The sequence below is a fragment of the Gallinula chloropus genome, assembly GCF_964237585.1.
Source record: "Gallinula chloropus genome assembly, chromosome: 2".
In the NCBI taxonomy this organism is placed as follows: domain Eukaryota; kingdom Metazoa; phylum Chordata; class Aves; order Gruiformes; family Rallidae; genus Gallinula; species Gallinula chloropus.
In genome coordinates this window covers 113,430,817-113,455,096 of record NC_140086.1, presented here as the reverse complement: position 1 = coordinate 113,455,096, position 24,280 = coordinate 113,430,817, and the positions used below count along the sequence as shown (strand labels likewise).

Here is a 24,280-nt window from a genome sequence, read left to right as displayed (position 1 = left end):
TTTATGGCCAAACAAAAAAAAAAAAAGGGAAACATTTCAGATGTCACCATAGGATTTCCTTCAAAGTCTGCTGTCATTGCTCTGCCTTTACCTTTGCTTCATCCTAGATCCTTCCCATTTACTTCATTCCTGCACAGTATACATTTAAGAGGGTTTTAAAGAGGAGCCTTCCTCTCTAAATCAGCTTGATTAAACAAGAATGTATTTACAGAAAAAGTAACCAATGGAGACACTACAGCTGCTTGATTCCCCCTGGTCACCTGAGCTGCATTTAACTCTCCTCACAGTCCCAGTCACTGCAAACAGAACACATCAGTTTAACAAAGTTTATCCTCCAGCCTGCAAACTTTGGGGGATGAGACACAGTTGAACATCCTGATCTGCTGCTATCGCATCAGTGAACAGCAGCAGAAGGGGCAGCAATCTGACAAGGGTAAGAAATTGGGATGTTTTCAACAGATGCTGTGAAAACAAACAGTGCACAATTGCTAGAGCCCTTTGCATGTGTGTGTCCTCCCACCCCCAGCCCAGGCACATAAAAGCCTTACCTTTATTACTTAAACAGATGGAAACTGCAGCATGCAAAGGAGTATCTCCTGGTGCAATGGAGACGTTCTGAGGATCTGCACCTTTGGTCAGCAGCAAATATACCAGCTCAAAGTATTTCTTTCTGAGGCATATTTGCAATGGTATTTCAGAGTTGGCTCCAATCCCGTCTGGCAGAGCTGGTGTGAAGGACATGAAAATATCAGGGGTTAAATCTGATTTGCAGACTTACAGAAAGTTCTAAACAGATGAAGATACATGCTGACTACAGAGTAGCTGAGTTGTTTTGTATGGGGGTTTTTGTCAGCTTTTTATATGTATCTATTAAAGAGAATTGACTAAGAAAACTTTCAGAATCTCCTCCTGATCTCCCATTACACTGAGCAACCAGTCCTCTTGTTGTGAGAGGAACACAGAAAGGCCAGAACCTATCTTCTTGAAGTTAGTCAGTCACTGACCAAAGCAAGAAGCCACTTTGCACCTCTGGCTACAGCAGGACCGTGACTCCATCATTTACAGCTAGCACCGAGTCACAAGATGACATTAAAATTGCCAAAGTAATCCTAGGAAGAAACCTCATGCAAAACATCAAAAATTACGATGTCCACACTAGATAAAAAGAGAAAGGCATCTGGTCATCCCTTTGAAGTCAGTGAAGAGGTTGACTACCTGTAACATAACAGACTGAACCCAAGGAATGTGGCTTACAGCCTCTAACAATGAGGATAATATTGGGGCTGAAGACAGAGAAATTAAAACCAAAGAAACTACAAGGAAAGGAGCAACAATAATCTTTGGCCTTTTACCAACCCTGACAGGAGATGTTTTTCAAATGAAATTTTGCTATTCCATGTAGCCTTGCTAGCCTCCCCATGTCACAGGTGCAACCAATGCACTGCACTCCCACAAGCTGATGCACTTACACAGATCCACAAAAAACATGCACCGGTATTTCTGAAAACTATGTTGCTCCAGACATGCCAAATAAAATACAAGATTTATTATAACATATTAGTATTGCAGGTTTTCACCTCCTCGTTCAATCAAGCATCTTATGAGGTGCACTTGCTTATCCAATCTGTCACACTGTTGGATAACATTGCCAATGTCAACATCTGAAAGACTGCAGTTCTTTAAGAGTCCTCCATCTGATGGCTCTTCCCCACTGGCTCTCCCTGTTAGCAGCAGCAAAACCTTATGCCACATTTGTTTCTCCAGCAGCTGTTTTATGAAGCTGTTAGCGCAGGCTTGGGAGATGTCGCAAACCACCCCTTCAGGGATTTCTGCAAGACAGTCAAGGCAACATAACTCACTCAAACCACATAATTAATCTCATTGTAAACTAACTTCAGAATAATGAACTCCTTAAACTGAAAGTACACTTGCATCTTTTCATCCCAAGCATAAAAAAGTTTGAACATTTTGATTCATTATACTGATATTTTCTGACCATTCCGGTGGCTCTACGCGTGAAACACAGCAGTAAAAATAAGCAAAAGCACATTGCTCCAGTGATAACAGTTGCTGAAACAGGGAAGAGAAGGAGGGGTAAGAAAGCAAAAGCTGCATATTAGCACCAAATACATTTTTTCACAGCAATTAGTTTTGTGAAGGGAAGAAATGGGAACTTGCTGTACCTTTCACAGAAGACAGCAGTTTCAGAAATCGTTTAACTGCATCTTCCTTCAACACGTTTTTATGATGTGCTCCATTTTCAAGCTTGTAGAACTGGACAAACTGTTCAAGAACATCCAGGAGAGATTCTCTATCAGCTACGGCTTTGCTTTCAGTCTCCCCTGAAAAACATTAACAGAAATTGAAAAATCAGTTCCTTGCCAGCATGTTTTTTAAGGCAGGACTGTAATATGTTACATCTCTGGACTCTAAAAAACGTGTAGTGGCAGGTTAAAATCAGATGGCTAAAACTCTTCTTGCTAAAGCCAGTCCTGTGATGGATTTCACATCCAAAAGATATTTGATACATTCTTTACTGTAACAAACTAACCTGAAAATTTTAATGATTAACTGTTTGATCTGCATGCAGGCAGTACATTGCTGCATTGTGGTGATATCTTTGTTTAGAATTTTTAAAGTAAAACCAGTTATGTTTTCATTACAGTTCTAATCAGGTTTCCTGAGCCTGTCTGATTCCTCAGCAGTTAAGAAATACCATCATAAAATAATTTCTCCTCTGAAAAGAAAAAAAGAAAGAAGGTGGGAAAGGAGGAGGGGAAAGGGGGAAGAAGCCAGGGAGGGGTGGGGGAGGTGGGTGGAGGAGGAGAAGAGAAACAAACCATCACACCAAAACAATACTTCTAAGTTAAAAGAGATAGTAATGGGCAATGGCAGATTTTAAATTATATCCTAATAAATGCCCTTAAACAAACACCTGACCTAAATGCTTTTAGGAGTTCAAGCACATCAAAGACAAACAGAACAGCAGCTTTGTCCCTTAGGGCAAAGAGACAGACAAGGTCAGTCATCTTTTAGCAACCAGGATTAACTTCAGACTAGTATCTGTACAGCTGTGGCTTATTCTCCAGCCTCTCATTTTGCACTAAGCCCAGAAACCTCCTGGGGGCTGTGCACTGGGGAAAAGGAAGAAAAAAATGACCACAAATGACAGACTGAGCAACCTGGAACACCAGCCAAAGCAGTTACCACCACAACAGGATTGTTGTTAACCTCCTAACCTAACTGGGAACCACTGGGGTAATACCTTCTCCAGAGCAGGGCTGGAGATCTCTACAGTAAAGAAAAAGGAAGTGAAGGAATCTTCTTGCCAGGAGCCCGAAGATGGAAGTACAATGAAACCTGGTGCCTTCCAGCAAATTCATATGCAATACAATACACACATGAAACCAGGGATGCAGCCTAAAACCTTTGCTTTTTGTCAAGTCGTAATTGCATGTTCAGTCTTCTTTCTTCTGTGCTTTGAGATCTGCATGACATCACCAAGTTCTGGTTTGAAAAGGCCATACTTTGGGTTAATGCAGTAATAATGCAGGTGTTACCTTAAAATTCTGGTTAGTTAGTGTCAAGGCAAACAAGCAGCTCAGGCATGAAGCCATCTCAGAAAGACTACTGAAGAAATGCTTTCAAGATGAACAATGTCCACACCTGGGACTTATTTTTAAACAGCAGTCTAAACCATGGCTTCACTCAGTTTCTGAACCTCAACATCCTCCAGGAACATCCTGCCTAACCAGCCAACCTGTCAGTTCTCATATGGATAGTCAAAAAAGCTTCTCTAAATGGCCTCCTACAACTGGACCCTCTGCTGGGAACGTCTGTGTCTCACTACAGCCCACTACAGCCCACTACAGTGATGGGATGTAAGGAGCAAGCAAGCTGTAGTGCCAAGATTATGCATCTTGCAGAGACCCTCCAGCCCTGAGGGTAGACAGATCCCCATCTCCTGCTCCAACTAGCATCTCTCCAGCCGTACTGCAGTACAGGCAGCTCAGGTTTGCTCCTGCTCTTAGGGTAGGCAAGGGTTAGCCAGTCTCAATACTGTCACACTGGGGTGGTATTGTGCAATTTCTATGCTTTCTCATTCTCATTTATTGGTGTGGAAGACGAATGCCTCATTACTTGGGCAATCCAGAATGGAAAATTATAAAAAAAACAGACAAGTCAGAATTGTTTTGAGAACAGGAAAACTATTACAAGCTGTGACGGGAGCTTTAGGCTGGATATTAGGAAGAGGTTCTTTACTGAGAGGGTGGTGGGGCACTGGAATAGGTTCCCCAGAGAAGGGTCACAGCACTGAGCTTGACTGAGTTCCAAGAAGCATCTGGACGATGTGCTCAGTCACATGCTCTGACTTGGCTGGTCCTGTGTGGAGCCAGGAGTTGGACTCGATGATCCGTATGGGTCCCTTCCAGCCCAGGATATTCTGTGATGCTATGATTATAAAAAAGCAGACTGGAAACCAGTTTAACACCCCAGCTCATGAAGTTTCTTATTAGCGCTGGGACAAATAAAATTTTTGGCTTTCTGTATGACAACAGGTACCTTGCAAACTGTCTAGAAACATAATTGATAACTTTTAAAATGCACTTTGAAGTTTCCCCATACTTCAAGAGTGTTAACTAAATATTAGCTCCCTTGTTTTGGTTATGAAAGGCTATCTAGTTTTGATCTAATATTCTGCTCTTTTATTCTCTTCCTTTAACCTGTAAAGAGGCCAAAATTTCCCAAGTACTATGGGAGTTTTAGCTGACTATCACCAACATAGATCAAAGACAGCTAAAACATTGTAAACAAAGAGCTCCTACTAAAGTGTTATTTTGATTTTTAGAAAGATCAGCAACTTTTCACTCAGACGGCTTCTCTCTTCTGTCAATATTGTGTCTTTATTAAAAGCATTTTAAACATGCCACTAATACTTCAACAAAATGTTTCCTTTTCCAAAACCTAAAGTGAAGGTAAAAGGTTAAAACTGGAAAAGCATCAAAAAGAAGCAGTTTCTGCGACAAGGGGCTCCTCAAGTTAAGGGTAAGAATAAAACCCCAGTGGTGTATAGTAACTTAGAGCAACTTGTAGTTACTTATTGCTTTATATACTGAGAACACCAATTGGACAGCATTCGCCTTCAAGCAAAGAGAAAAGGTTCATCGCGGACTAATCGGAGATCAGGCTGACAACTCAAGGGGAAAGCTGCATAAAATCCACCTACTATTACCATTTAGAAAGAAAACATTTTTTGTATCTAAAGGATATACTTTTAAAACAGGAAAAGCACCGAGGTCGTGCAGTACCTGTCCGTTTCTCAGAGGAAGCACATTTCTCAATGTGACTGCTAACCGCTCTTACGGCATCAAAGTTTTTGTTCTTTTTGAAGATATCTATGACGTATCTTGACCGTGCATCTGGAACAGTGGGGTCAGCCCCAAAATTCAGGAGCATGATCACATCTTCTGTTTGGTCTAAAACATTACAATGAATAAACGTTAGGGGAAGAACAATTTTCATTGCTCAGAGGGTTTTTTTTGTTCTGTTCTCCTTTGTATTTTTAATTTCCTGCCACAACTTCACATATAACTTTAATAATAAAAGAAACAAAAATATTTTTCCAGTGTCATAAGAATGAGGTATTGTTAAGTATCTTTTCCCAAAAGAACCTCCTTCAAAAAAACTAAAACCAATCTTCATTATTGTTAATTGGGAAATGTGAGTGTGGAAACACAAAGACTGGGTGCCCCATGAGCAGCGCACCAGCCAGAGGCAGTATGTGGAATTCACCTCCTCCCTTATGCCCCAACCCTACTCTCCAGGCTCTAGAAGAGCTGCTTGCTACATACAGGAAAACACAAAATGTCATGGTTTTGCCCCAGCTGAGAACTGAGCACCACGCAACCACTCGCTCTCTAAGAGGGTATGTGTGGGAAATTGGGTGGGGAGGGAAGAAACAAAAAAAACCCTAAACCTTACAGATTACAGTTTACTGTGACAGCAGAGAAAGAGATATAATGATAATAAGAGTTTACAGCAAAAATGTACAAAACTGGTGACATACACCGTGATTTCACACTGAGCCACACAACTCAGGCTGTACAGCTCAGAGCCATCCCCAAACCAGACCATCCCCAAAAGAGCACATCCAGGAGCTGAGTGCTCCTCCCCCCCACCAGCCCCCTTTTTACACTGAGCATGACATAATTGGCATGGAATACCCTCTGGCCAGTTTGGGTCACCAGTCCTGACTGTGTCCCCTCTCAGCTTCCTGGGTGCTCCCCACCTTCTTAACAGGGCAACATGAACACCTGAAAAGTCCCTGACTGCTTGGCAGCAGCTGAAAACATCCCTGTGTTATCAGCACTGCTCCCATCCTAACTCCAAAATGGCATTAGACCGGCTGCTAGGAAGAAAATTAACTCTATCCCTGCCAAAACCAGGACACATAACAAGGGATTTTGCCACTGTTTTGAAGCTGACTCAAACCAGAATATTTCACGTATTCAGGCACGAACATACACAGCCAGGCATTGAGTTTCTTTCCTGTGCAACACAAACCACATGATTTTCTTGGTAATACACTTTACAACAAGGATGTCTCTTTGACTAATGGTCCAACAGAAACTACTATCCTCTACAGCATTTCACAGCATGTATTACAGGTCACACATAGACACAATAAATACAATGGTGATTTAAAGCCTTGACACAGTAGCCAATATTCTGAAGGGTGGCATGCTTGCTTCTTAGTACATCACACTGCACTGCTGGGGGAAAATTTACAGCCCTGCAAGCGGCTGCCTGTGTTCCTCAGAGAGGCCCATTTGCCCTAAGCCATGCCCTCAGAACAGCCAGGAGAACGCAGGGGCACCAAACCACCCTTTGTCACACAGAAGACTGAGCAATGGTGAGCAAGTAAGTGTTGGAGCACCACATGTCCTCCAGGCACATCATCACAGCACAGAGCCTCTGCAACTGCACGTGCCAGAAGCTAAACCCAGGTGAGGAGAAAATGATTCCATCTAACTGTAAATGTCTTGCTTTGTTTGTCTAAGCCTTATGATCCATGCCATTTTGGGGAATTTTTTTTCCTAACAGATGGGTGCAAGGGTTCATTTTCATATATATATAAATTTTATGTACTTATAAATATACTCCCTATAATATGTATACTGTGTAAAGAAATTCTATGATTCTATGAAATAAACTTCAGTAAATACATATAGGCTATACAAATATAAATAAAAGTTAATACATATAAGATTATATACTTTATGTAATATAGATACTCCACATAAATCAATAATTTCTTTCTCTTCTGGAAAGGCAGGAGTCATTTAGCAACAGGCAGAACTGCTTACACCCTTCCAGAAAATTAAATTATTTAGGCTTAGGTTGCGCACATTTCATTAGTGCTATAAACAAGAACCGCTTTAACGTCATGGCATTTGATGACCTCAACGCCTGGCGTTATCTCGGCATCGATGCTTATTTCGTGTTGCCACCTAGTGGGCAGAGTAAGAAGTACAAGGACAAAAAGCCAAGCTAAATTAACATAAAAGAAATCCCCACAGAAAACGTAAAGGAAAGTGTTTCATTTTCCTCCTCTGGCAAGGTGTGCCGCTGCTTCGGTTTTACGTTTTCACCTAATTAACAGCACAGGATAGGTTTCCTGGTGGTCAAATATGATTTTAAGGGCACACCAAACTTTTAAAGGGTAACTTCCATTATTCTAGAAACTGTAGCATACTTGTGGAAAAATCAGAACCAGCTGAACCAAAGAGCAAAGAAAGCGGCTACAAACCAAACATACAATTTTAAAAAGGAATTATTGAAATGCTTAAGTATTAGTTGCCATTACAACTTCTCCACTGAGATGACAGGACTTTCTCAATTATTTTCCATAGTGTGAAATAGTCAACACCAAAGTATGAAATTCTCTTCCATTATTAATTTTTCCATATGAAAACAGAACACCAACACCATTCCCCCCCCAAAAAAAGAAAAATTTTTAAAAAATTGTATTTACTGCGTTTCTGGAAATATTCATTGGAAGTTGCCACAATATGCAGGAGGGTGCATCCATCTCTGTCTTGCTGGTTGATCCTCTCCTTCAAGTCCGGCTTCTGAGTCAGTAACCACTTGAAGAGATGATTCTTTCCTGAAAGGAAAGGTTTACCACTTGTTATAAGTGGTAAACAGAGCTACAGCAGAAAGAGATCCTGTTTTTCTCCCCTGTGGAGTGGCTCAAACACAGGGCGTAGGAGAGGGAAGAAATACATAAATGAAATCATGGTAAGAGCCAGCTGCATTGTGGGAGACACAATGTCAGTTCTTGCTGACTGGCAGCATCACGTTGGCTCACAACTCTTTAGCACTTAGAGAAACTGCTGCTCCGCACTGAGGTCGCAGGAAGAAATACTGTATTTTCATCAAAGCTGATAGAGTCAGGCTATGAAAGACCCACGTCAGTCACACTGTCACTTCAAGCCATGGAAGAGAACAACCACACAAGGCTTTTACCATTATCAGGCACACAAGAGCCTGTTTACAACCATTTTTAAACATCGCCTTATTGGCACGCGCAAGGTTATACCCAGATGATCAGGTTTCATTAGTGTTTAAAATAAAATCTAAAAAGCTTTAGCTGTCAGTTGTCTGGCGAAGGCCACCTTTGTTTTATTTTAGCCACTCACTTGCTTTGATGCACAGTCTCATAACAGCATGAAGCAGATACACTCCAATCGTTTCAACTTTAGCCCCAATGGAAATCAGCCACTCGACTAACTCTGCTACTTCTTGCATCTTCTCACCGTGCCCATACAACTCAGAAGTCTGACAACAAAGAGAACAATCACAACACGTTTTACATACCCAGGAGGCATTTCTTTTTTAATCCTATTTCCATGGTTTATATGACAAGAACGTGCAGAACAGTAACAATCAAGCTGTATCTACTCCAAAATGGAACATTTATTACATATGCAACAATTCCAGCAGAAGCTCAAAACCAAATGCTTTTCTCCAAGAAGTTCATGAATCCTGCCCTATTCTGAAAAGCACTGAACCTGACGTCTAGTTTATAACACATATTTCTATATTTCTTCTCTGTAATTAAGACTGCAACTTTCTGCTTTACACTTGCCTTATGTAAATGTTACTGTGTCTCAGTGCAAATATTGCTGCAGCCCGATATTGTGCCTCTTAAACTTGGATGAGGCAGCTTATGCAAGCAGTTACCACAAAGCAGGAAAAAGCTGGAGAAATGCTTTAAATTGAGAAGAGGGACTTAGAGACTGGGGGGATGAGGTTTAGGGAGCTCAGCTAGCCAGTCCTTTCACAGCTCAGGAACCCTGTGGATGGAGAACAGAGCAAAGCCCTACTTCCATCCAGCTGAGGAAGGTTCTGGTGTTAAGATGACTGATAGTATGACTGCTCACGCAAAGGAAATATGTTAAGTCCTAGGAGACTGATTTTTGGCAACATAAATTCCTGTAAGGTGATCTGATAAAAGTACAGAATTTGCAGTGAATTTTACAAAGCAAGTTTGAAAGCACACAGCCTTAGCAGAAGGCGGCTGAACCCAAAAGAGACGTTCCAGCAAAGACTTAATGAGCACGAAGCACAGTCTACAAGGGGTACAGCAATATGGGGAACTCTGAAGGTGGGCAGAGGAAGCTCAGATGGAAATTGAGACAATATGCCAGAAGGATCAGGACATGAGGGGGTGCTCAGAAACAGCATTCAGACATTGTATCTCCGTTTGTGCCAGTCATCTTTTTAAATAGCAGTTTTCACACATTTCCAACATCCACAAATAAATCTTTCTTTCTAACACCTCATGCCAAATTTTGACTGGCAAGAATTACTGTTTGTGCAGTTACAAAATCAAAATACAACAAATTACAGGGAGTATGTAGTGGCAGCAGGGGAAGTCTGAGTTGTCAGAAAGCCACATTTTCCAATTTTTGCAAAAGACAAACAGTTTTGGGAACCTTCATATTGATTCTTTCTGTCTTCCACATGTATAACAAAGCTGCTAGACTAGCTAAGACCAGTGGGGCTAGTTTCACAGTGAAGGACATTCTATATTACAAAGGCAACCCACTTTTATCCTCCCCTCTCAGTGAGGTGTTGTGATTTTTCTTGCCTAAGAAGGAAGATTTTTTGCTTAGACAACTTACGTGTGTCCTCTGCTGCACTGTCATGCTTTATTGGCAGCCATGAGGAGCATGTTCATCCCTTGCAGGATTGCACTGCTGCTAAGTATGGCAAACTCTGCAATAACAGCACTCAGGAGCTGCTTTAATGTGAGGTTCTCATGCCTTGTCCCCCCAGCAGCCACGCTGCTCTAGCACCACAGACATGCCACTGCCTGACCATGGGCCTGGCTGATCAAGGACTGAACCCTGACCCACCTCCCTTCCTGCACAAAACTGAGCACAAGGGCTGATGAAGGGTAGCACGAAGTCCCATATGGGCTATTCCACTGGCACTGAGGCAGCATACCTGCCTAATGACAGATAACCTAGGCAGGCTTGTGTATACTTCAAGTTAATGGCTTCAAGTTGGAACATAGGAAGTTCTGCACCAATTCGAGGAAGAACTTTCCCCCAGTGAGGGTGACAAGAGCTCTGGGACAAGCTGCCCAGGGGGGTTGTGGAGTCTCTTTCTCTGGAGATATTCAAGACCTGTCTGGATGCCTGTCTGTGCAACCTGTCCTAAGGAACCTGCTTTGGCAGGGGGTTGGACTCAATCTCCTGAGGTACCTTCCAACCCCTACAATTCTGTGATTCTGTACTCATACACTAATACTTCTGATACCACTATAAACAAGCCTGGGGATAGATGCTGATTTATTTCCTTTGCCATCTTTTTTTTTTTTTTTTTAGAATTACTCCTGCTCACTCTGTCAGGCACCTAACTGAAATACACTTATGGAAAAATCCCCAACTTGAAATTATGATGACAAAAGTACCATAAGCATTGTAACAGCCAAATGGAATCAAGATGCCCTAAACTGTAACTTGGCCAGCCAGTGAATGCCAAGCAAACGTGCTGCATAACCTGCAGTTAACACTGCAGCACTGTAAGAAATGTGGTACACTTCAGCAGAAAGCCTAATGGAATTTCTCATGGAACATGTAACACTTAGAAGTAGGTAAAGTACCACAGAAATATAGTTAATTAACATACACACACACAAAGATATGAAAGAATAAAACAACAACAAAAAAAAGGGCACAGAGAAGAATTCTTTTCATGGTCCGTAAGAGATGCTTTAGTTTAACTGTACTTGCAACAGGCACGTAGGCCAGGCAGGCACAGCCAGTCAGTGGCAGTCAATGATGCGTGAGCGTGGCAGTTTCTGACAGCTGAAAGATTTTATTTCATCCTGCCAGCACAGAAAGTTTTGGAGGTTCCCAAATGCTGCAGAACATGAGGAATCACAAGATAAAGAGAAGAACAATTTTCAGAAGAGCAACATTGTCACGGTTTTGTGTGGCTGTGTTCTAGTGGAGACGGGGTGGGGGTCTGCAGATGTGGTTTCTGCAAGAAGCAGCTAGAAGCTCTCTTATTATCTGGCTCTGGTGTCACTGGGTGTGCAGTGCAGTGTAATAAATCAGAGTTTTCTGTCCTTTACTCTGTGCTGAGTCTGTTTTGCCTGTGACACTGATTGCAGAATGATCTGTCCCTGTCCTTATCTCTACTCCTGAGCCTCTCAATATGTATTTTCTCCCCTGTCCAGCTGGAAAAGGGAGTGACAGAGTGGTTTTGGTTGGCGTCTTCCAGCCAGGGCTAAACCACCACAAACACAAAGATCAGATTCTGCTGTCTGCAGATGTTGTCTCTCCAGTGAAAAGCATTAGGAATTGTGGCTACTTGGTCCACAACTACATGTTTGCATCTTGCCAAAATCCTCCGAGTCACTGGGAAAGTGTCAAAGCCTTTAGGTAGAAACTTTATCAGTTGCTGCCTAGGTATAAAGCAATCTACCAAAAAGCTGGGGCATTGAGGGAAGGGAAAATTTCAACACTGCACCCAACTGAATTCCCTGTCATCATACGCAGCAACATGAAGCAGTCCAGGACAGGCTGGCAAAGTATGAAAATACCCTATCCCATGTATGCCATAAGTCATCCAGGTTGGGAAGCACATCCAACTTAACTGACAGATGTCACGACATTTTTTGGCATTAAATTGTTGGGTTACAAGCATGACATGAATAGCTTGCTGTACTTGAGAGGAAGACATCTTCTTTTGATTAAATTATAGGAAACATTAAAATACATACAGAAAATATGCAAATTAAGGATATTTAATTTTCAAATTAAAAGGTACAAAATAGATTAATATAATCAGACAAAGTCAATATATTATTTTCTATGTTCTTTTTCTTTGATCTGCTTTAGCCTTGCACACAATGGAAAATCTCTCACTAAGGTGAGCAGGAATTAAAATAGACACTGGAAAAAACAAAGGATGCTCCTTTACCTCAAAGAGACTCTTCAGTGATACCTGGTTGACTCTCAGATTGGCTGGCAACACTTTCTTCTCAGACAACAACAACAGACAAGACTGGAAAAAAAAAAACCAAGACATTAGTGATCTTGTAAGTACATTCAAGAATGTTGGGGTTTTTTCCACTGCCTCATCAGATCTTGTAGGAAAATAAACAAGGGCTAACAACATTTCAGTTCCTTTTTGAAGATCTTAACAGATTACTGAATTTCACTTTCCATTTTTCAAATGAAATACTGTAATATACAGTAGATTGTGGGAAACTACACCTGACGAACGTTTCCTCAAAAACAACCCCAAACAGCAACCACTTAGAAAAGTCAGGCCCTAAAAGCTTCTCTAACACATCTTAGGAACGGACCTCACAGGTAAGAGGCTCCTTAGCTACATCAACATCCCAAGCAGAAAGCAAGAAATTCACACTATATCCTGTTCCATTTTCTCAGTTATCCTAAAAAGTTTACCTTCCTCCTTGAAAACCCATCTAGATTCAATAGAGGAAGAGAGATGAGCTATAGATGTCATCTACCCAGAATCTTGTAAGGCCTTTGATATCCCACACAACACTCTAGATTGGAGAGATATGGTCTGATGGATGGCCTGTTGGAAGGATAAGGAATTGCCTGGATAGCTGCATCAAAATAATTATAGTCAATGGCACAGTGTTCAAGTGGAAACTAGTAACAAGTGGTGTCTCTCAGGGGTCCTTACTGGGACCAGTACTGTTTAATACCTTCAGTCAATGACAGACAATGGGATTGTGTGCTGCACTCAATCATGCAGACAGTCTGCAGATGGCACCAACTGCACGATGTAGTCAATACACTCGAGGGAAGGGATGCCATCCACAGGGACCTGGACAGGCTTGAGAAATAGGCTCATGTGAACCTCCTGAAGTTCAACAAGGCCAAGTGCAAGCCTCAGTACATGGGTCAGGCCAAACCCCAGTATCAACACAGACTGGGGGATGAATGGATCAAGAGCAGCCCTGGGGAGAAGAACCTGGGGATTCCGGTGGATGAAAAATTTTATGAGAGCTGGCATATGGATATCATATGGATATATATCCTTGCAGCCTAGGAAGCCAACTGTATCCTGGGCTGCATCAAAATAAGTGTAGCCAGTATGGTCAAGGGAGGTGATTCTGCCCCTCTATTCCACCCTGGTGAGACTCCCACCTGGGGTATTGCGTCCAGCTCTGGAAAGGACTTTGCATCCTCAGCACAAGAAAGACACACACATGCTGAAGCACATCCAGAGAAGGGTTACAAATCAGTGGGATGGAGCACCTCTCCTGCTCCATCAGGAGCTGAGAGAGTTGGAGTTGTTGAGACTGGAAAAAGTTATCTCCTTTCCAGTGAGACCTTAATGCAGCCTTATACAGGGGGTTTATAAGAAAGCTTTTTAACAAGATCTGTAGTGACAGGACAAAGGAAAATGGTTTAATCTGAAAAAGGGTAGTTTTAGATTGGACATAAGGAAAAAAATTTTTATGACATGGATGGTGATACACTGGAACAGGTTGCCAAGAGAAGATATAAATATGCCATCATTAGAAGCGTTCAAGGACAGGTTCGACAGGGCTTTAAACAACCTGATATAGTGAAAGATGTTTCTGCCCACAGCAGGGAGGTCGGATGGGGAATGTGGGGCTGCAGTCAGTCCATGGCAGTCCTTCTGCTGCTCCTCCCTCTCCGGCTTCAGTGTAGGTCCTCCATGGGCAGCTGTGCCTGTCAGGAGCTTGCTCCTGCATGGTCTCTCCACAGGCTGCACGGAAACCCCTGCTCCAGGACTGGAGCTCTTCCTTGCTGTCCTTTTCCAACCCTGGTGCTCACAGGGCTGTTTTACTTCTCGTTCCCCACACCCACTCTGCCAGGCAAAGTTTTGCCGTTTCTGAAAGCTGCTTTCCCCAAGGGGCTACCATCTTGGCAGTGGCCCTCGGCCAGGAAATGAGGTGGGGCCTGTCTTTGGAGCTGGCTGGAACTGTCCTCTCCTCAGAGACCCCTGCGGCCCCCACAGCCAGCACCTCACCACCACCACTCAAGTACAGGTGTAATTGTTGACAATGATCCACTTTCTACACAATCACTAGAGCACAGAGGATTAAAACAATTTCAGGTGAGTCACCTTCTGATTTTTCCAAATTATCTGGTTTTATTTAACAACCGTGTACTTGCACTACGAAATTTCTTTATCTGAAGGTTTTCACAGAAAGATTCAACAATCCAACTTGCCCACAAACAAACACGCTTTTTTTTTTTCACTCCTGATTTCTTTCAAGAATAATGACTCTACATGGCACTGTAATTATAACTGAGACAACAGCAAGAGACAAACAGGGTTTCGAGTTCATTGTACCCTCTCGAGAAGTTAATTTCAGAGATTATCCACCATAAAAGTAATTTTCAAGTCTTAAAATTCAAGACATTTGAATCAGGGAACAATAAACTCCCATTGTTTTAGATCTTAAAGGTAGCATGAGCTTATCCTGAAGCAGTAACACCTGAGCTGAGCGCCCACTGTGCTGTAGTCAGTAGTACAGCGACACACTTACCCGCCATTTTCCCTTCTGGGCCAACCTTTCTATCACCGCTTGCCAAATCAGCGCACCAAACCTTGCACGGAAAATGTAATCGTATGCAGGAGGAAAAGTTGGTGGAAAGACACGTTCATCTGCAGGAATAAGCAATCAAGAAAACTCTTTAGTGTACACAGCACTTTTAAAATTCGGGTCTCCAACTAAATTAATTACACAGTGCCAATTTTAGCACTGATTAATACCCAGAAGAATGCCAAATTGGGGCAAACATCCCTGGCTACCCAACTGAAAACACACCTCTTTATCAGCAGACAGTTCTCATTAAACATTGCTGGGGAGGGAATACAAATCCTCAAGAAACATCTCTAAACCCCAAGTCATTATGAACCTTGTCGCTGTTCTACTTTGTGAGTGTGCCCAGCTATGGATGCTGCTACAGTCAGTCCAAGTCCTTAATGCTGGGCTACATGGTCAAGTAAATGCAGCAGGGGCACAACTCCTGCAGGTCCCATCAGACAAAACTGGACAAAAAAGCAAGCAGGAGACTGAGGAGACAGCAGGGAGACACAGGGTGGACACTGCTCCAAAAAGCCGCCACACAATAACACACAAAGTCCAAATTCCCTCTATTCATTGCCGCCCTATTCATTCACTGCACTGTAAACTCTAGCTTAAGCTGAATATCTCCTAATTATTTTTAAATCCACTCAGCTAAGCACAGTGGTTTAGGAATAAAACTCTAAAGCCTTAGGGGTCTGGAGTTCCAAATTTCCAACCTTGTTTCCCCAACTCTGAATTTCAACCTTTTCAACCTATTCCATAACTGACATGCTCTTTTGATATAACATACTCCCCCGCACAGTGTTTTGGGATTGTTGGCACCTGCTCTATACAAACTGGACCACATTCACAACATCCTTTTGACTAGGCCACTCAACATACACATAATCCTGAAACAGACCTGCAGTATTAAGGACCAAATGAACGATCTCACCAAGGACACCCTACCAAGGACTTGTGTTGCCATCATTACTGAAAGGCTCTTAGAAAAGTTAAACTATTAATTTGAGTTTACCATTGACACTTATGAAGATTCCTGCTACGAAATCAGCAATTTGAGTTTGATCTGCAGAAGCACTGAGAAGAGTCAAACCTTTATGAAACATAGAAATCGCCTCATAAGAGTTTGGTAACATGATCAATGAGTGGCCAGCTCTATAATAAGCCTGAGGGAAAACAGAGAACAAAAAAGATCATTGCTGTGAAAATAGCCAGAGATATTTACTACATAACATTATCCTTTTTTTTTTTCCTAAATTCAATTATGCTGTAAAAAATGGCATGTAGCACTATTTTTACAGCTCCTTACACATAGATAAAAAAAGTGCAATAAACATGCTGATGTCATCACAGATGCTATGAAATAATGACAAATTCTGGAATACAAAATTTGGAAGATAACTACAGGATGAAAGACATACTGTAAACAACTAGATTTTTAATGCCCCCCCTTTTTTTTGACACAAGGTCCAGAATTTGTATTAATGTCACTGCTTTTTACAGTATTTTTCATAATGCATATAATCATCAGCCAATGGCACCTGACCACATCTATATTCACCACTCAACAAGGCTGTACTGGCTCAGAGTCACAGTGGACTCGGCTTATTCAAACCAGACAACTGGGATGCTGCAATACAGCGCAATTCAAATTGACATTTGCATGCAATTTTACTGTTTCTAAATCAAATAACTTCTGTTAAAGTCTCTGGGAGTCTGTAGTGGTTGGTCCAGAAGTCTGTCTATTGTACATGACAGGCAATCCAAGTGTACCCCTCCACATCACAAATACTGTATAAGCATTGCTAATTCTTAACAGATGAGAATTTGAGTCAACATGTGCTTCATTAACGTGTACTTAATCACTTAATGTGTATTGTTTTGTCCACTGGAAATACAATACGACCTTGATCACCACATACTGTTCCCAGGAACCGTACGCTTATTAATATGTAAAGGGAGCCTTCAAAGGCAAGTCCCCATGCCAGACCTGACTGTCTCAGTGACTGATGAATCTGTACCATGATCAGAGCCTACGTAAGACCTCAAGTGAACACAGACCAGGCGAACCTCACCACAGACAGGATCTGCCCAGAATGCTATAGCCTGATCAGAGAGAGCGGGTCAGTGCTGCATCATTCCTGGGTCTCCAGCATCACAATGGCAAGTGATATTTCATTACTTTTTGTCACCTGGTCTGGGATATTAATAAAATTGTTATGTTTCTTGAAAGTATTGGCGCCTCTCTTGTTGGGACCCAGAAAGAGCCAACATCTGGTGCATAAGAGAGCTGCTTTGTTTTGTTAAAGGTGCTATTAGTAATTCTGATGCTCATGTACAGATTCAAACACCTCCAACTGTAAAATTTTATGTTGTATTTGCTTATCACGCCTCAAAATGATAACAATATAAGAACCACATATTTATATTTGTTTTTAAAAAGTAAGGCATGCAAAAACTGCCAGTTTAAACATCTGAATACCTTAACATACTCCGGATCCCAGTGCAAGCTCTGGTAGGCTGACATCACTGCTTCTGACCATTTACCAAGATTGTACAAGGCAGTTGATTTGTTGCAGTGTAACACAGCTATGTCCCTGGAACACCTACAAACAGCGTTTTAGCATCACTGTTTATTTGCTTGAAGAATGATACATCATACAATATAATTAGCAACAAGGCAAAAAAAAGAAAAGAATAAAGTCTACATATCACCCACCAACCAAAATTAAAGGTAAAAATGGAGCTATAGAAAATAAAGATCATTTGAACATCAGCTGTAAAATCTTAGTGACATTCTAAATGATACCTTAGTGATATCCTGGTCTCTTCTGAAGCAGAAAGCCAACCCACTGGAGTAATGCAGTATGAGGATTTAGAAAGAGTTTAGATCACCTCGACACACCTAGACACGGCTCAGTGAAAGCCAGGTCAAGAACAGGAGAGAACAGACACACGAATGGAAGCTGCTAGGTGGAAAGAATGCTAGACGCATTTTGGTCACGAAAAAAAACAACCCAAACACATTTTACTATATCACCAGTTGATGAAGCCAACCGAATAGTCCACATTTGCAACAGTTAAGAAATAAAGAAACTTATTTTAGAGAAAAGGATATATTAAAAGTATATAAAGCATCTGCAAGAGAATTTCTGGAAAGAGTCACACACAATTACAGGACTACAGCCCACAGGTTACTGGGGAGCCTGGAGAGCCTGTCTTGCCTGGGCTCAAACAAACAGCACGTGCTACAGAGCTGCATCCTTTATCTTACCCCCATCTACTAATTTACACTGAAGAAAGCCATTTCAACCATGCTGAGTCAGTTCAGAGCACACTCTGGCATGCAAGCAAATCCTGACGAGCCAAGGGGAAAGCAGACAGATGCTCAGGAGCAGATGCCTGCAGTATGACGAAGGCCCACTGCCTGCAAGGGGCAGGAGCTGCCGGTAGCCTGCTTGGCTCAGTCTGTGCTCAGCCCTGCTACCTGCATATGCTCCAGGCCCATTTTACTGCTTAGTCTAAATGACTAAGACAAAATAAATGAGTGGCTGGCATTAAATTAGCTTTAACAGCAGTGTTAATACATGGTAGTGCTGAATATTTAATAGTTAACATACTACTTATTCAATCATTGACATTTGCAACTGATGTTAATTAATTAATGAAAACAAGAACTTAACATTTCAAAAGAAATATCCAAACAATGCTTCTGCTGAAAATATATTTTTAAACAAATCTGAGAACATTAAGAAAGATCAAATAACAAGAACAAAGTAACTTGCATGAATAATTTTATAGATAATCAGATGACCCATGTAAAAACAGGCCGTAGACATGACCAGTACGTGGTAGAATCACAGCAAGATGAATTCAAAGCATGTCAACTAAGAAACAGAAGTAATCTAACAGAAACCAATATGGTTTATAGAAAGTAATTTCAGCTGTAATTACACTGATTTATAATTTATGCTTCTATGAAAATATTTGAATTGCAGTCACTAACTAATATGTCAAATATGTCAGGAACAGCAATTCCTCTTTAATTATAAAATCTGTGCACTAAAGTGCGTGACAAAAGATAAGAGAAAATCAGGTCTCAGCCCTGTGTTAACTTGTGGTACTGTACAAACTTCACACTTGTCTTATGGTTTATATCTTGTAATTCAAGAATACTTACGGGACCCATTGTATTAAACAACCGAGTGTATGTAGAGCTTGATCATACTTTCTGATGGCCAAAGAGTAATTTCCATTTTTAAAATCCTGGTTCCCAGCTTGTCTCATAAATTGTGCATATTCCATGGCATCCATGCTAATTAAAAAAAAAAAAAGTTAATCAAACATATAATCATGAATCACAGAATGCGTAAGGTTGGAAGGGACCTTTAAAGGCCATCTAGTCCAACCTCCCTGCAGTAAGCAGGGACACCTTTAACTAAATGAGATTGCTCAGAGCTTCATCAAGCCTGACCATGAATGTCTCCAGAGACGAGGCCTCCACCACCTCTCTGGGCAACCTGTGCCAGTGAAGAACTTCTTCCTAATGTCTAATCTAAGCCTACCCTGCTCTGGTTTAAAACCATTGCCCCTCATTGTATCTCCACATGACTTTGCAAAGACAACAAAAGCATTGTTTTACAAGATACTTCTTTCCCTGAAATCCACTTAAGTTTTCACCTTAGTTTTTTTCATATTGGAAGAAGACAAAAGAGCTCATCTTTTTTTTTGTTTGCTGCAGTTGGAATAGTGAAATGTAACTCAGATGATAGCCTCATCTTTGCTGTTGATGACTCAAATTCACATCTATTTTTTTAATCAACCTCACATAACCAGATCTACCATCAGTATGCTTTTTTTTTTTTCAGGGCTTCTTCTCAAGACTTAAACCACAGTTTTTATATTAAGATTCCAAATTATTTACATGTGTGCACACACACTAAATGCAAAAGGAAATCTGAGAGAACAGAGCTCATATAGTTAAGAAATACATGAATACAATTAAACCAAAAACTTATTTCCATACTTTTTATAACTATTTTATCCAGCCTCTTTGACTAGATGTTCAGTAATCCACTGTGTACAAAACCGCATTGAAACCTGATTAGTGTGTGATGATACTGTAACCTACGTGTATTAGTAGTGCCTTAAGACCTTGAATCATCTTTAAAGCAGTTAATAGAAATAATATAGCAAGCACCCGAAGAGAACAAAAGGTTATAACAGGCATCAACTGCAACTGATTGAAGGAAAAAAAGTTCATCATTAAAATTGTAAAATCAGATCCAGTGCATGGAACTTAAGTTCTGGTCAGACAGCTAGGTAGGTAAAGGAAGCAAACACAAGTGGAAAAACAGCGACCATGTACATTGAGAAACAGCACATCAACATCACAGACAAGAGAAAAAGAACAACACTAAATCTTTGCATAGAATCATCCTTCACAGATGGATTTTATGATTAAAAGCCATCTCCATTTACCTGAAAAAACCTGTATGAAGATCACAAATCTCAGTGCTATTAAATCAGATTAAATCACCAAAAAGAAATGCACAGATCCACTTATTTTCATTGATGTCCCACAACTATTAAACTAATATAATGTACGCTCCCAACTAACATCCTTTGGTCAAAACTGTTGTTATCTCAACCCTTCGAGCCCCACATTGGGTACCAAAAAAGGACTGTCATGGTTTAGCTCTAACCAGCAGTAGTTGCTTACTCCACCCTCAGTGGGATGTGGGACAGAATCAGAAGAGTGAAAGTGACAGAACTCGTGGGTTAAGATAAAAGCAGTTTAATAGGACACAGAAAAAAGGAAGATAATAATAATATATATTAGTAATATATAGACAAAACAAGTGATGAACAGCACAATTTCTCTGCACCCCAGAGCCTGTGCTGTGCGAGGTCCCTGGCCACTGTGCATGACCCCCAAACCACCCAGCTTCTCAGCCCACATGCACAAGCAAAATAAACCAAGGAATTCAGTCACCACTTCCCAGAGGCAGCCAGGTATTCAGCCGTCATGCTGAAGCTGATGATGTGTAAGACTCCCAACTGCCACACCAGGCCCCCAGCTGCCGCTCAGACCACCCCCAGTTATAAATGCAGCATGACATCGTGTGATACGGAATATCCATTTGGCCAGTTTAGGTGACCTGCCACGGCTGCATCCCCTCCCAGTTTCCTGGGTGCCCTCCCCACCTTGTCATTAGCAGAGCAGCACAAGAAGCAGAAAAGTCCCCGAATGCTTGGCAACAATTAAAAAAAATCCTTGTGTTATCAGCACTGCTGCCATCCGAACTCCCAAACACAACACTAACCAGCTGCTAGAAAGAAAATTGACTCCATCCCTGCTGAAACCAGGACATCCAGGTATTAAGCAGACCTGGAACAAAACCAGTAACAACCTACAACCTCACAACCTGTTAATATAATCAGCAAGGTCTCTTCACAACACAGCAAGCTACTTATGTTTAAGCACATGAACCTACAAACAGACCAGGAAACACAACAGACATGTTTGTCGGTACTGTATTGTGAAGCAAGGGGTGTGAAGAGGCACGCTAGGGATGGCACTGCATCTCCCTCATTTATCCGAGCACGAGGGGCACTGGGCAGGATGACATCTGCACTGAGCAGGCAGGGGAACAGCAGCCCACAACTCTGAAGGGGCAACAGCAGAAGAAATGGGTACAACCACAAAGCTCAGATCCAGACAGCTTCAGGCTGGATGGCTGGGAAAAGGCCTGCTGGAAGTTATTTAATTAAACAAACACTCTCTGATGATGTCTGCATGAGAGGGTGCTTCCTTGGAATTATGGAGATGACAAGAACTCATGTAATTCCAGGCTACAGACTAAACCAAAGAAAAAAAAGGTCCCATTTACAGGGGGGGGTACGATGACCAGTCACATTAAAGGACTAATTATGACATCTTGGCAAATCAAATCAACATTTCCTTGAGTAATGTGCATACAGTATATATTTTGAAAATACTACTTTTCCAGACAGCAAATTAAGTGTACTCCTAAGTGGGGCTTTTTTTTTTTTTTACACTGCACTGTGTAAGCACTGTTGAGGTGAAGAAAAGGGAAAAAATAAAAGCAACAGTGCAAATAATAAAAATCAAGTGTTAAAAGATGGTTTTCTACCTCATACTTCTGCAATTCTTTTAGCCTTCAACTTTTTAGCATTAGAAGACTAGCTAAATGATTTTCAAAATTAGTAATACCAAAACAGTTCAACTACACAGGAGCTTCTTCATGTAGGAAGACACATGAACCTGTGGTTTTCTACGTCACAGTTGAATTTCTAGCTTTTTTCTTCTTTAAGAAGGCGCTGCTTCTACTTTTTACCCAGAAACATATTTACCTCACTTTTCCTTGGGGTCCACTTAAAGTATAATTTACAAATAAAAGAAAAAGAAAATAAAGACCCCCAACTGCAACATATATTTTAAAATGAGTTTCAAATGCGCTATGTGCTGAGAAACTTTGGATCTGAGCTCCCTGTTTTAGTTCAAGCGGTGACATCCCCTCCCTGCTCTGAGCAGCAGGATTTCCAGCAGAACACAAACTCCCGTCTTATTCCAACACTGGAGTTTCCCAGCCAAAACTCAGAACTGTAAGTCACTGAAGTAACTAGGTTGTCTGCTGCAGGATTTAGCAACTACACCCAAGTAAGCAGACTCAAGAGATACACAGGCATACCGATCTGACATCTAAATTAATGATCCAAAAGAATTCCTGTGCTGACTAGCTGTCCTGGTTTATGTGAGATAGAGTTAATTTTCTCTCTAGTATCCAGTGCAGAGCCGTGGTTTGCATTTAGGGTAAGAATAATATTAATAAGACACTGATGGTTTTAGCAGTTGCCACATGATGGTAGTGTCTGTGCTAAGTCAAGGACTTTCCAGCTCCTCACACCCTGCTGGGTACAGGGGAAGTTGCAAGGGGACACATCCAGTCTGGCTGACCCAGACTGGCCAAAGGGATATTCCCTACCATATGACATCATGTTCTGTAGATAACGGAGGAAGCTAGCTGGGAAGTGGGAGCACTGCTCAGAGACAAACCGGGAAGCGGGTTGCTTTTGCATGCGGTGAGCAACTGCATTTGTTTTATATATATTGTTATTGATATCTTGCTTTGTTATTCTACTAAACTGTCTTTATTTCAGCCCATGAGGTTTCTTCCTCTCTCCTCATCCTATCAGTTGAAGGGGAGGGGGTTGTGAGTGAGCAGTTGCATGGCACTGAGTTATTGGCTGAGGTTAAACCACAACCCTAGCACAGTATGTCTTGCTATTGCCTAACATCTTCCTGAAGCATAAATAATTTTAACTCAAAACCAGCGGAGTAACTAAAGCCCTATTATATAAAGTCTACTGAGCGTGGAGAGGATTAAACAAAAATGTTGTCTATTGCTTGGACTTTGGGTAAAGGTCACAACTGCACCTGAATATAATTCAAGGAAGATTTTTGTTGCCAGCTAAGTGCTCTGGAGAAGAAAATGAGGCAGGAAGAGGAAAAACAAGAGCTCTTAGAAGAGGAAAAGCAGGAGTAAAAGAAAATTGTGGGTTGAGATTAAAATTGTTAAATAAGCAAATGATAAGTGGAAGATAGGAGACAGAAAACAAGTGATGCAAAGACAATCATTCACCACCTCCCACATGCAGACCAATGCCCAGACAGTTCCCAGGCTAAGGATGGCTAACCTCCCTAAAGCCCTGCCTCTCCCTTTTCATTGCTGAGCATGATGTTACATAGCACGGCCAGTTTGGGTCATCTGCCCGGCTGCGTCCCCTCCCAAACTCTTCTGTACCCCAATCTATTCACTGTGGAGGCAGAGTGAGAAACAGAGAAGTCCCCAATGCTGTGCAAAGACGATCTTTGTAACTGGAAACAACCCTAAACACCACTTGCAAAGTTGTTTTTCCCTCCAGAAAAGAGGGAAGTTCAGCCAGAACTAGTACTTGGGCAACTCAGCCTACCTTTCTGTACCTCCACCAGTGCAGTGCCACACCAAATCAGTGCATCCTGCCAGCACAAAGCATAGCTCCCTCTCGAGATGGGATTCATACCTGCACTGGGTCTGGCACACAAGTGCTACATCTGTATTCTGAAAGTCAGCTATGAGACTTCTTGTG

General features: G+C 41.6%; 1 protein-coding gene across 1 annotated transcript in view; it reads right to left on the bottom strand.

Moving 5' to 3' along the window:
• The window catches only part of TRANK1 (tetratricopeptide repeat and ankyrin repeat containing 1), a gene marked incomplete at its 5' end in the record, with an annotated part of 46,116 nt that extends 26,675 nt beyond the window's left edge, over nucleotides 1–19,441 (bottom strand). Inside the window, 11 exons of the mRNA XM_084280582.1 lie at nucleotides 549–725; nucleotides 1,578–1,829; nucleotides 2,184–2,342; nucleotides 5,310–5,477; nucleotides 8,036–8,167; nucleotides 8,703–8,841; nucleotides 12,502–12,585; nucleotides 15,083–15,201; nucleotides 16,143–16,293; nucleotides 17,610–17,733; nucleotides 19,308–19,441. Of these exons, the coding sequence (XP_084136708.1) occupies nucleotides 549–725; nucleotides 1,578–1,829; nucleotides 2,184–2,342; nucleotides 5,310–5,477; nucleotides 8,036–8,167; nucleotides 8,703–8,841; nucleotides 12,502–12,585; nucleotides 15,083–15,201; nucleotides 16,143–16,293; nucleotides 17,610–17,733; nucleotides 19,308–19,441 (1,639 nt within the window). The remainder of the gene's footprint in view (nucleotides 1–548; nucleotides 726–1,577; nucleotides 1,830–2,183; nucleotides 2,343–5,309; nucleotides 5,478–8,035; nucleotides 8,168–8,702; nucleotides 8,842–12,501; nucleotides 12,586–15,082; nucleotides 15,202–16,142; nucleotides 16,294–17,609; nucleotides 17,734–19,307) is intronic.
• Between the last annotated feature and the right edge of the window lie 4,839 nt (nucleotides 19,442–24,280).